Below are 14011 nucleotides of genomic sequence, written 5' to 3'. Positions count from 1 at the left end.
AGGTTGCTAGAAACAAAACTGGTGGTTAATTAGTGTTTTGGTAGGAGTCCATTGCTTGTTCTGAGTTAGGGGATTTTTAGATTTAAGCCTGTATATGGAGGATCAATTGGTCTTGGATCCACTGAGGACCAAAGCCATATAGCCTGGAAAAAAGCCACAGTAAAGAAGTCTTAGAGGAGCACTCTTTGGAACTTTAACTGCATTTTTTACTGCCCTGAGGCTGGGTCTGGGAAGAACAGGTTTGCACAGGTACAGTAAAGAGAGCTTTCTGATTGTGAGGAGACCCAACAAGAGACCAAGCATATGCTGAGGGTACTAGCAAAACAGGAGGAAAATTTTGAGAAATTAAAAATAGAATAAGAATATTATGTATTTTAAAAAGCATGAAAAGTAAAATAGAATGTCATTAGACTTCCTTACATGTGTTTTATGTATTAATACTGTTTTTATTTTGATTTACAATTTACTCATGGAGAGTACCATGTGGTTGACCTTCTCCCAAAGGTCTTAATCTGGTTTTAACTGAGCCCCATAACTGAGGTTGGTTGGGGAGGCTACTTCCCCAGAGATGATGAATTGCCCCAAGATATGTTCCCAGCAGCCCTGTTCTACCACTGCAACGTCTCCAGGGGCTTTTGCAGGAATGTGCTCAGGGAACCTGGGGCTCAGCCCCAAAATTGCCCTCAGGCCTGGATGCTGCTTCCTTGCTCTGATGCCATCTCACTAGCCTGGGAGTTCAGAACCGTCCACCTGCAGCTGGGATGCTCAGCTGTTGGCCACATAGACACATCCTGATTTTGCCCCAATTTCCTTTAGGGCCAGCACCTATAATTGTGTACCTATTTTTGCAGTTGTTGTTGTACACATAAGCGATATCAGGACTTCCTATTCTTGCCAGATTCTATGGGCTAGTGTGCATCCTCAGAAAGTAGTCATGTCTGTAAGTACAGTTTATTTTCATTAATAAGCTCAATATAAAGTTATATAAACCTACAGCTAAAAGTTCATGTTGCAGCAACAATGATCATGCTCAGTAAGACATAGCTGAATTTCTACTTTCTTGAGGAGAGTTAAGTCCAGAGGGGCTTTATAGAAAGCAACACGCTCATTTACTAACAAGGAAACAGGTCTAGAAAGGGGAGGTAGTTTATTTGCCTCTCCCTATTCTGCACATTGAGAGAGTGTCAAAATGAACTTATGTATCTAGGATACTGAGATCTTTAGCAACTTGACTGATCACCCAGAGACCAATCATTTGAAATGGGAAGTTTGAATAAAAGGAAAGAGTCTGGGCTTGAGGGAATCTGTGCTCTGATCCTAGTTCTGCTGATTATAAATGCTGAGGTAGTCCATAATCACTTAACTTGTCTGGGTTTTGTTCATGGCATGAGTTTGAACTGAATGCTGTCAAGGTATCTTTTACATACTGTTCCTTGAGATCTTATCTCTAGGTATTGTTGTCATCTCCAGAAATTAAACTGAGGCCTGTATTGGGTGCCAGGACTCCATCCACCCTGCATCTTCCAGGACAGCAAGATTCACTCACATCCAGCCCAGAGGCAGGAATATGTATCTCACAAGCTTAGAAACAAGAAAGGGGATGGGTGGTGGTTCTTGGGGTAACACCTCTATTTGATGCTAACAGTCTCCAAGCATGTGTAGAAGTTTATTTATGAAAATTAAAAAATTTGAAATATAATGCTACTAGTTCAGAAAGGTAAGAGAGGGTTGGGGAGTAAAGAAGAAACATGGAAAGATAACATGTGGTCTCCCATCCAGCTTAAGGCTGTCTTTGTCTTTTAGATGGAAGTCAACTTCACCAAGAGCTGTGTGAATGAAGAGGCAGCATATAACCTCACAGGGCTGCAGGCTTTTACAGAGTACGTTGTGGCTCTGCAATGTGTGGCTCACAAGTCAAGGTTCTGGAGTGGCTGGAGTCAAGAAAAAATGGGAATAACTATGGAAGAAGGCAAGTCGGTCCCTTGTGGTTTCTTTCTTGCCTGCTCTGGTTTAGGGCAAACTGAACTGAGCCCTTGTGGATTTTGTCAAGTACTTTGCCATACTTGGGAATCATGGAATCCCACAATCCCAGAGCCAGAGAGTCTGTACAGTGCGCCTCCACAGGGCATGCATGTCACATGCCTGAGCCTACAGGATAAGCTGGCCTTCCCCTGATGATGTTAGTGACATGAGCAGCTTTTTGCCTTGAAGGCAAAGGACCATATCTTGAATACTTTTATAAAGTTCTTATACTATGCTTGAAGTAGTATAATATTATTTAAAGATGTCCTATGATAAATTAAAGTTTGATGTTGCAAACCCTGAGCTACTGCTAAAAAATAAAGGTGTAACTAATGAGAAAAAAGGTCACATCTTTAATTATAGTGAAGGAAGGAAGGAGAAGAGGATTGCACCTTGATTGAATGGTTACCATGAGTCAGGAATGGTAATTAAGAACACTATTGGGTTGGCCAAAATGTTCATTTGAGTTTTTCTATAACATCTTACAGAAAAACTGGAATGAACTTTTTGGCCAACCTAATCTATGGGCTTAATATAAAATCCAGCCTGGCTGTGGAGTAACTTTGGGCAAGATACCCACCCTCTAAGATTCAGTCTCCTTACTAATTTTTCCCCTTTTCCATAATGAACTATAATTTATAAAATTGAGTTAATAGTAGTATCTACTTTTTAGTATTATGTTAAAGATTAAATGAAATAATTGTGTTTAGCCCATAATCAACATTCAGTAATTGACAAATTTCCTATTAGTGTTATTAATTCTCCTAAGAGCCCTATAAAATATGTAGAATCACCTCCATTTGCAAGTGAGATAGCTGAGATGTTAATTTGTTCAGGGTCACTCAGCATGTTACCATGCTCTATAAATCAAGAGCCTTGCCCAGAGCCTGACCCCAGTAGACGTTCAATAAGTGTTTGATGAATGTGTTCGTTTCCTGTGGCCACTGTAACAAATTGTGGGTGTGTGTGTGTGCTCAGTTATTCAGTCATATCTGACTCTTTGTAACCCCATGGACTATAGCGCGACAGACTCCTCTGTCCATGTAATTTTCCAGGTGAGAATACTGGAGCAGGCTACCATTTCCTACTCCAGGGGATCTTCCCAACCCAGAGACCGAACTCCCCTCTCTTGTGTCTCCTGCATTGGCAGGTGGATTCTTTGCCACTGTGCCACCTGGGAAGCCCGCAACTATTTTTTCTTTTCTAGTTCTAGAATTCAAAGGTCCAAAATCAGTTTCATTGGACTAAAGTCAAAGTGTTGGCACAGTTGGAGATTTTTAAGGGAGAATATATTTTCTTGCCTTTTCTATCTTCTAGTAGCTGTCTGTATTCCTTGGTTTGTGGCCCCTTCCTATGAACAAAGCATATTACTCCAGTCTCTGCTTCTGTCATCACATTACCTTTTTCTCCTCTTCTGTATCAAATCTGTCTGCTTCCTTCTTGTAATGACCATTGTGATAATATTCAGGGCCCACTGGGATAATCCAAGATAATCTCCCCATCTCAAGATCCTAACCCAATCACATATACAAAGTCCCTTTGGCCATAAATGGTAACGTTTATAGGTGATAAGAGATTTGTACTTAGATTTTGGGGCTTCATTTTTCAACCTAATACAATGAATGAATGACTAATTAAATGAATACTTATCAAAGGCCACACATCTTCTGAAATATGTAAGAGAAACAAAAATGCTGATCATTCTAACCTTCTGAGGCTTTAACTTTGTTTATGAGACATGTAAGTTCTAGACCATGAATTTCCCCTCACCCCACCCCGGGCATGATTTCAGGCCCTTTTTAATCAGTCTTACAACAAGTCCCTCACTGATCTTATGCAACATGTGGGGTCAGCTCCCGTGCTCCCTGGTCTATATGGCAAAAGTGTATTCCCCTGGATCCTGGTTGAGTTTCCCATGAGACCCAAGTTAGTGTTAACAGATATTTGCCATGTTTGCCCATATGATCATATATCTGGGAATAATCAGGTGCCTTCTGAATTTTGTATCTCCCACTGGAGATGTTCATACTTAGTCTGGACTACTCATTGGTGGATGTAGTTACAACAAAGATTCATGTGACACACATAGAGGATTGGGCTGGATGGCCTCTGAAGTCCCTTCTTACTCTAAGATTCTATTCATTTATGGCATTCAGGCATCCAGGCTTCCATGCTCAACTGTAGGAATACAGGAAAAAGTAACACAAAATTTCTAATCCCTATGTGTTTATATGCTTAGAACAGTGCCTTACAAATGGTAAGTGCTATATAAATTTTAAATAAATAAAAATACATGCATGATTAAAACAAAACTAGTCAAGTTGTGGACCTAATGTGAATTTTTGATTAAAATTATATGCAGTATTTGGGAACACTGTATAGACATCATCTTAAATAATCCTCAGATGGTAAAGCATCTGCCTACAATGCGGGAGACCTGGGTTCAATCCCTGGGTCGGGAAGATCCCCTGGAGAAGAAAATGACAACCCACTCCAGTACTCTTGCCTGGAAAATCCCATGGACAGAGGAGCCTGGTAGGCTACAGTCCATGGGGTTGCAAAGATTCGGACACTACTGAGCAACTTCACTTTCACTTTCAAAACAAATATACTAGTTTACAAATACCAAACAGCACTTAAATTATACAATATAAAATGACACAATGGTTATAATCTGTTGGAGTGCTCAGTTATTGCTGTCTGTGACTTGACTGACCCCTATCTTTTAAAATATTAGAACAAAATGCAAGCAATATCCTTGTGCAAGTTGTCCTCTCCCTCTGCTATACCTCTCAGCAGGCAATCTGGGAGAGTGAGTTCTACCCTGGGTTTGATCTTGTTTTGTACAATTCTCCTCCCTGTAGCTGTCATTCTTCTTAGAGACCTAACATCATTATGGTTCACTGTCTTAGGTTCATCACAGTCCAACCACTTGCTAATGTCAATTTCATACACTTGTTTCACCACTAGAAATGAGATTTACCATTTCAACTGATTTATTATTTCAGCTTGCTTGGCTAAGATTGACTACCAAAACATTAGATGCTAGTGTCCTCTGTGCCCTGTGCTAGTTAAATAAAATGAACATCTGTCAACATTGCCACTGGACAATTTTTGCTTTTCTTAATTTTTTCAGAATCCCAGAAGAAACTAATGAAAATGTACCCACCCCTGGCAAATCCTAATTTATCCTCTTCTAATTCATAAAGTGTTTCCCTGTTTCACAATGAAATGCCACTGTTTTATACACACCACCTCAAACCTTTTCTAATGTGAAATTTTCTGTTTTAAGTTGAATATGAAGTACTCTTCCCTTTTGCATTTCAATATATTGATTATTAGGATTATTTACTCACATTTAAGCATATAAATATATACTACATGAAACATGCATACTACATGAAACAGCTGATTCATTAGAAAAGACCCTGATACTGGGGAAGATTTAAGGCAAAAGGAGAAGAGGGCAGCAGGGGATGAGATGGCTGGATCACATCACCAACTTAATGGACATGACCTTGGGCACACCTCGGGAGACAGTGAGGGTCAGGGAGGCGTGGAGTGCTGCAATCCTTTGGATCGCAAAGAGTTGGGCATGACTTAGTGATTGAACAGTAACAGGAAACATATAATAATATTTAATTCCTGGCGCCATTACTTAAGAGTTATATTGGGCAATTTTCTCACTTCTTAGCACCTCAGAAGAGGAAATAGTAATATTGATGTACCTAATTATAGGTCTGTGGAGGTTAGATGAGATGAGTCAGGTAAAATGCTTAGTATGTGACACTTGCTAAAAGTGAGCGATTCTTAGTGTTAGTCTTCAGCAAAGGCAGCAGAATGTGTCTAAAGTGTTGATTGGTGGTGACTGTGAGTACTTCCAGATTGTAACTGGAACAACAGAGCGGCAAATTCTTACTACATCTGTCCAAACAGTTGATGCCTTGGAATATGTAAACTCCAATATGTAATTCGAGAAGGAAATGGCAACCCACTCCAATATTCCTTGCCTGGAGAATCCCATGGACAAAGGAACCTGGAGGGCTACAGTCCACGGGGTCACAAGAGTTGGACATGACTTAGCGACTAAACCACCACCACCAATATGTAAATATTTTGGCAAATTTGTGAAAGCTTAGTATTATTTCACAAATACAGAATTATTGCTTTTCCCCATTTGGTTAAGCTGGATTATTAATTTATTCATTATCAACTTATGATCTTGGAAAATTGACTGTAATAATTGTAGAAGAGGGTTTTTCAGATGGCTCAAGTGGTAAAGAATCCACCTGTGAATGCAGGAGATGCAGTTTCAATCCCTAGGTTGGGAAGATCTCCTGCAGGAGGAAATGGAAACCCACTCCAGTATTCTCGCATGAAAAATTCCATAGACAGAAGAGCCTGATGGGCTACAGTCCATGGGGTTGCAAAGAGTTGAACACAATTGAGCATGCACACATAATTATAGAAGATTTAAATGCTAGCCATTTGTTTTACTAAAAGTCGCGTCTGTAGGAAGTCTACATCAGAAAGACTGTTTCTCTTTGGAACACATCTGCAGGAAATAGTGACCACAGTGAAAGAAGAAAATACCTGATTAAATTCCTTCATCAGCACTGTTTACTATCTACTAGAACTAAATGGCTGCCTATGGGGTAAATCTAAGTAGAATTTTACTTTTTCTAATCAATGACTGGAATGATTGATTATTTAATAATCAGTTTATTTTTGTTTCTGTCTATGCTTCAGATGAGTATTTGGAACTGGCTTGTAATGAAAACTTTGCCTTTAGGCTTTTTCTTTCTTATTCTCAATATTATTATCCCAGAGTCTGACTTCCATGTAACTGGAACAGAGAGACTCTGCAAGTAAGAGATGGATTGAGAGTCTTTCCAGTTCCGTGGGTCACCTATGAAGGTCTCATGACTTTGTATCTTTGTGCTGAGAAGACTGTCTTCTGGGAGGAACACTGTCTTTGCTTACATCTCAGGCTGTAACCTGATGACAGGCTGAAACCTGTTACTCTCTGTCTGAGTAAGTTGAGTCCTGACTGTCCAGTCTCTTGATTCGGTAAGGACATTTGGGAAAACTCCTGGCAGAGCTTGTAAAACAACATTTCAATGGAATGAAGATTGAGTCATATATAAAGTTTAAATGTTCCAATTTCCTTATATGGAACTTACATGGAATTATAATAGGTCTCATCGGGACACTTGGAATCTAGCAGTTAGACTGTGTTAACCACACTTTGACTTCTGCAAGCATAGTTGTAGAAATGTCACCCTTCATTGATGACAAGACAGGTCATTGATTTAATTGCCCTTTAGTGCACTTTTCTACATTATGAAGTTGTCTTTAATTAGAGTTCAGTATGTAATTTCACATTGAACACTCAATTACCTAAATTAAAAACAAAAAAATCCTTAAAAATAGTCTCTCAGTACTAAAGTAGTTTAGATCTTGGCCTGAGTGGCAGACCCCATTTTTTGCAGACTCAATTACATTCTTTTCATCCATGTGAATTCCTCAAGAAAAGATTTAGTGTTCATAAACTGCAGCTTCAGTTAGAGACATTTCCTCAATTACAGGCCAATAGCCTTCTGAACAGTTCTTTAGAACGCTGCTTTCCTCTCTTGACTAAAGTGTATGTGTCATTCTTTAGTCAGTAGCTCAGCATTTTGAAATTTCAGGTGCATGTCAGAAGGTTCAACTATAAATTACCAGTGGCCCACTTTGTGCCAAAACTCCTTGAGACAAGATATTTGGGAGATACAGTCTAGAGGTCAAGTGTAATAGAAATTCCTCTCTCTCTCTCTCTTTTTTTTTTAAGTTTTATCCCTGAATAGTTAGATCATCAGAAGCTAACACACTTGAACTATGCTGTCTTCAGGTATGTTGTTTTTCACGGGAGAAATGCATGAACCTAGCTTTCACATTATGACCTTGTATTTCATAGAAGACAACCATGAGAAGTGTACACCTGCCATATTTATGTACTTTTGTTCAACTGTGATTGCAGACATCAGCTTTTAGGTTATCTTTCGTCTTTTTTGACTGGATCTACAAGATAATTCCATTTATGAATTTAATGCCCATAGCCTGAAAAAACTTGCCTCTTCACAATGATTTCTATGTGTTCTTTTTATCAGCCCATAAAGAGTACACAACTAAATTTTATTCTTTTTCACTCTTCCTGCCTGGAAGATCAGCATTAAATTTAGAGCTCAGAGAGGGGCTTAGGAAAGATTATTTCTCTGCTTCTTTCTTCTTTGATTCTTTGTTGTGCTTTATAATATTGTAAGTGTGTGGTTTCATCTCTTTGAGGAGTATATATGGCATAAATTATATATAAAATCTCCTTAGCAGTTATCTATGTTATTCCTAGCTTTCATGTATGTGAATGATAGAGGACATGAGATGTCATATTCCAATCTAGATTTGAATGATAAATTATATTACAGTGGGATCTATTGTAGTTTTATTTTAGCTTACCTTAAGTCATCAGATCCAAGAGCAGTTTTATTTTTTTATTTCATTTTTATTTTTGCCCTACATGATTCTGGTTTTATTTTTTTCACAAAATACAAAGCTTTTCACAACATTATAGTAGTGTTCTAATACAAGAAAATCCCAACATTTTCATTGCAGGGGAAGAGTGATTTATGTATAGGATATTAATTTTATAGATCCTTTGTTATTTTTGACTTTTGGTTGATTCTAGTCCTTCAACCACAGGATAAAGACGTCATTGCAATGAAGTCTTCCACTCTCCACCTTACTCCTGCTGAGCCCCTCGAGCAAATCCTCCCCAACTTCATTTTCTAAACAGACAGCCTCACTAATTTCACCATCTCCTGCTACAACTCCCTTCTGTCTCTGCTGAACACCTCACTCTTATTCTTTACAGCTCCACATGGCCTGGATCTATGGAGAGTCCTGAGATCAGACAAAGTGGATGGAAAAAGGACAGTGCAGTTGTTGTGGAAGGTGACCTCTCTCTGGGTTATTATTTACAATTCTGTGTAAAAGCCTTGGTCTCTTATACCTCTAAGAACTGTGATTATGGACATTTTACCTCCTTAATTTCCTTCCCTAGAGGCTTTGATACCCCAAATCTCACAATGGTTTCCTACCTCAGAAAAGCCCTATATGTCATTTTGTAGAAGTCCTGAATGGGCAATGCAGACCTTGAGCCTTCTTCTTTGATCTGAAATGTTAACACTTGGAAATGTTAACACCTGGGACAGGTACAAAATGTGAGTGCAAGTGTAAGTGCAGGAGGCTCCTTGACCTTCTGGAGAGAACTGTCGCTGGCTGGCCTTCACTCCAAGGCAATGTAAAATTATATAGTCCCCACCCGCACACTGGAGAAGAGCACTGCCTTGGGGTTGAGCTTACTCGTGTGTCCTGAGGTCATTGCACAAGTGCCCCCCAGAGCACTGGGGCAGTGGGGTGCAAGGATAGGACAGGGGCCAAGTGGTCCTTTGTAGGATGGAGGCCTCGGAATGAGGAACAAAGGAGGATCCAGGTGGTTAATATAGAGGACACGAGAGAGGGGATGAGAGATGACGGTAGGAAAAAGGACAGAAAAGGAGGGGAAGAGGGAATCAGTAGGAAAGGAAAGGGCAAACAGAGGGGGAAAACCAGCCAGAAAGCAGGAGAGAGGAGTTGGGGGGAAGAAGAGAGGGAGGAGAGCAGTGAGATGCCCCAATTCTTTGGTGTGTCTCCAGATTCCTCAGGAAATACTCATTGGGTTTTCTCATACTTGCTCAAGTCTGGGCAAGTTTCAAATGCTCTTGAAAATGGAGAAATCACCCTGCTTTTTCCAAATGACATCCCAATCCCAGTTACTTCAGGGTTGGAGCATCCTTCTACCTTTCTCCTCTCCCCACCCTGAGGACAGAAGGACACCCTCAGTGGCAGCAGGCAAGGGAGAACACAGCCAGTGAGTGGTGGTGGGAAATCTTCAAGAATTGCTCCCAGATGTTGTGAGTTCTTTCTCAGTCATCAAGTGTGGAAAGGAATTACTCTGTCAACATATTTCTGAGAAGGAAAGTAAACAAGGGCACATCCTGTGTGTGGCCAGACCCACATAGATCAAGTAGGCCAACCTGTGAAGTAGGTGAGTGAGATGGACTTGAATGCCCTTTTTCTTCTCCCCCTCACCTGGAGACTGGTCTTCCTTTTGCTTCAGTAGAGTTTTCTAAGAATTAGAGCTGCTTAAAAAAGAATGAACTAAAATCAGATCATGGTGATGATTGCACAACTCTTGACTATACTACAAGCCAGTGAGTTGCACATTCCAAAAAAGTGAATTTTCTGGTATGTGAATTATATCTCAATAAAACTATTATTTTATTATAAAAAAAGAATGAGTTATCATGAAAGATAAATGCCTCCCAGTCATTAGGAAGATTTTTAGCTGACTTTTTATGTCATGAGAGGTGTAAAGGAAATTCTCAAACCAAAAAGGCAGTGGGACAAAGTGACTTCTGAAGTCCTTCTGACCTTATGTTCAGTCATTCCGCTCATCTCTCTGTGTTATCAGTAACAGAAAGAGAAAAACAGGAAAGCCCTCTAATTCCTGAGAAATACTCAGCATGCTGATCTCTAGCAAAACATATGATTAATGGGCTCAGGTTCAAGGCTGAATAAAAGGTTGGCCTGGAGACCCTGGGGTCACCTTCATTTCTCACCAAGGATTTGGTCTGGTAGGGTAACCTTGAATGTTCTAGCCCTCTTAGCTGGAATGTCTGGTTGCGGAAGCTAGCTCTCTCCTTGGAGAGGGTGGTATGGAGATAAAAGGACAGGGCACTCTCCAACCCCTGAAGGTTTCCGTGAAAGAAATGACCCAGGGCCAGAACAGACTTGGGATTGGCTCAGAGGAAATGCCTCAACTTTTAAGTTTATGCTTCTCTGTCCATTACCAATATCCACTGGATCATAGAAATAGCAGAAGAATTCCAGAAAAATATCTGTATCTGCTTCATAGACTACACTAAAGCCTTTGACTGTGTGGATAACAACAAATGATGGAAAATTCTTCAAGAGATGGGAATATTAGACCACCTTACCTGCCTCCTGAGAAACCTTTATGAAGGTCAAGAAGCAACAGTTAGAACTGGACATGGAACAACAGACTGGTTCCAAATTGGGAAAGGAGTGTGTTAAGGCTGTATATTGTCACCCTGCTTATTTAACTTATATGCAGAGCACAGCATGTGAAATGACAGGCTGGATGAAGCACAAGTTGGAATCAAGATTGCCAGGAGAAACATCAATAAACTCAGATATGCATATGACAACACCCTTATGGCAGAAAGTGAAGAGGAAATAAAGAGCCTCTTGATGAAAGTGAAAGAAGAGAGTGAAAAAGTTGGCTTAAAACTCAACATTCAGAAAACTAAGATCATGGTATCTGGTCCCATCACTTCATGGCAAATAGATGGGGAAACAGTGGAAACAGTGAGAGACTTTATTTTCTTGGGCTTCAAAGAGCCCACTGTGGATGATAACTGCAGCCATGAAATTAAAAGACGCTTGCTCCTTGGAAGAAATGCTATGACAAACCTAGACAGTGTATTAAAAAGCAGACACATTACCTTGCCTACAAATGTCCATGTAGTCAAAGCTATGTTTTTTCCATTAGTTGTGTATGGATGTGAGAGCTGGACAATAAAAAAAGCTGAGCACCGAAAAATTTATGCCTTCGAACTGTGGTGCTGGAGAAGACTCTTGAGAGTCCCTTGGACAGCAAGGAGATCAAACCAGTCAATCCTAAAGAAAATCAACCCTGAATATTCTGAAGCTGAAGCTTCAATACTTTGGCCACCTGATGCGAAGCGCTGACTCACTGGATAAGACCCTGATGCTGGGAAAGATTGAAGGCAGGAAGAGAAGTGGGTAACAGAGGACAAGGTGGTTGAATGGCATCATCGACTCAATGAATTTGAGTTTGAGCAAACTCCGGGAAAGAGTGGAGGACAGGGAAGCCTGGCGTGTTGCAGTCCATGAAGTCGCAAAGAGTCGGACATGACTGAGCAAGTGAACAACAACCTCTCCCATTTAAGACAGAGAGAAAGATGCTGCCTAAAGGAATAGGAGTGGTTTGCTTGCATTGGTTTGGGCATCATGTTAGTTTAGCTTTGTGGAATTAGATTTATGTCAAGGGTTGATACCAAGAGACCATTTAGAAATCCCCTCTCCTGGCATCTGGAGGGTTAACATGGCATAGCGTATGTTACTCATTCCAGAGGGATCATCATATGATTATAGTTTAACACCTAATAGTTAATATTACCTCCCATCCCTGATTCCCACCATTTATTACTGTCTCAATGACTTTCTTTCTTTGCTGTTAGCAGTAAATTTTGTTTCCTTTGTGTTCAGAAGGCAAAAGGAACCCCAGTCCTGGAGAAAGTACTTGGTTACAACATATGGTATTTTCCAGAAAACAATACTAACCTCACAGAGACAATGAACACTACTGACCAGCAGCCTGAACTGTACCTGGGAAACCAGACCTACTGGGTACATGTGATTTCCTATAATTCTCTTGGGAAATCTCCAGAGGCCACCTTGAGGATTCCAGCTATTGATGAAAAGTGTAAGTATGACATAAACTTCCTAGTTAGATGCCTTACCCCATCTGATTTGCCAAGGAATTGTCCTTATCATGAGTTTGAGTAAACTCCGGGAGTTTGTGATGGACCGGGAGGCTTGGCGTGCTGCGATTCATGGGGTCACAAAGAGTTGGACACGACTGAGCGACTGAACTGACTGACTGACTGACTCTCCCTATCCTCTCAATGGTTGCTGTTTTTTTTAGCATCAAAATGAAAATGAAGTAAGGACATTTTAGGTTATGGTGAGGTAATCATAATCTTCAATTAATTAATGAGCTTCTTGAAATAATGTTCTTTTGGAATAAAGCCTGTGTTGAAAATCAGAGATTTCGTAAATCATAGGATACACAGTCATGAGCCTAGAAGTTCTATGTGCAGCAAGTATTTGTTTTATTCTGAGTGAATATAAGCTGGATTGAGCATTATACAACTGTCAGATCTGCCATGTTTATCCTCAGTGGCTAAAAGATGTCTTTCGAAATCTTCCCTTCACAGTTCTGACCACATCCCAGTCTTGATTTGTTCACTCTCCTGTTTTCTTCCTTTTCTCCCTTCCATTTGATTATCTAGTTAGGGATAGTTCTAATGTTAATTGTTGTTGTTGTTCAATTGCTAAGTAGTGTCTGACTCTTTGTAACTCCATGGACTGCCCCATGCCATAGGCTTCCCTGTCCTTCACTGTCTCCCTGGAGTTTGTTTGGATTCTTGTTCATTGAGTTGGTGATGCTATCTAACCATCTCATCCTCTGCCACCCTCTTCTTTTGCCTTCCATCTTTCCCAGCATCAGGGTCTTTTCTAATGAGTTGGCTCTAATGCTTATTCTTGCCAATAATTGCTCATTACACCTTTAATTAAGTAATTTTAAAAACGTTGCTACTCTCATGCAAACTTATATCCTGTTTTGGAATAAAATAGCTTCTTTGAGTCTTGTTCAAAGAATTGCAGGCAATCTATTTCCTCTTCCTGGCTTTATTTTCTCTCTAGATCTTGTTGCTGTTGTTCAGTTGATAAGTTATGTCTGACTCTTTTGCGACCCCATGGGCTGTAGCCCACCAAGTTCCTGTATCCATGGAATTCTTCAGGCAAGAATACTGGGATGAATTGCCATTTCCTTCTCCAGGGGATCTTCCTGACCCAGGGATCTGACCCTTGTCTCCTGCGTCTCCTGCAACAATGTGTAGCAATGGCAGTGTTGAGCACTTGCAACAGATGCCTGCAAAACCTAAAATGTTTCCTATTTGACCCTTTACAGACCTCTTTGCAATTCCCAGTCCAAGACATTTAAGAATGTGATGTTTTACAGAATTTTGTTTACTAGAGTCACCTGGAGAATAGTTATAATAATACTTGTAAGTTTAACAGT

At 40.2% G+C, this 14011-nt stretch overlaps 1 protein-coding gene across 1 annotated transcript in view; it reads left to right on the top strand.

Moving 5' to 3' along the window:
• Positions 1-14011, top strand: part of IL31RA (interleukin 31 receptor A) — a 56775-nt gene that overhangs the window by 24084 nt on the left and 18680 nt on the right. The window contains exons 7-9 of the mRNA XM_043887915.1: positions 1804-1969; positions 8930-9009; positions 12412-12628. Of these exons, the coding sequence (XP_043743850.1) occupies positions 1804-1969; positions 8930-9009; positions 12412-12628 (463 nt within the window). The remainder of the gene's footprint in view (positions 1-1803; positions 1970-8929; positions 9010-12411; positions 12629-14011) is intronic.

Source organism: Cervus elaphus, chromosome 25 (genome assembly GCF_910594005.1).
Source record: "Cervus elaphus chromosome 25, mCerEla1.1, whole genome shotgun sequence".
Lineage (NCBI taxonomy): Eukaryota > Metazoa > Chordata > Mammalia > Artiodactyla > Cervidae > Cervus > Cervus elaphus.
This window is presented reverse-complemented; position numbering and strand designations above follow the sequence as displayed.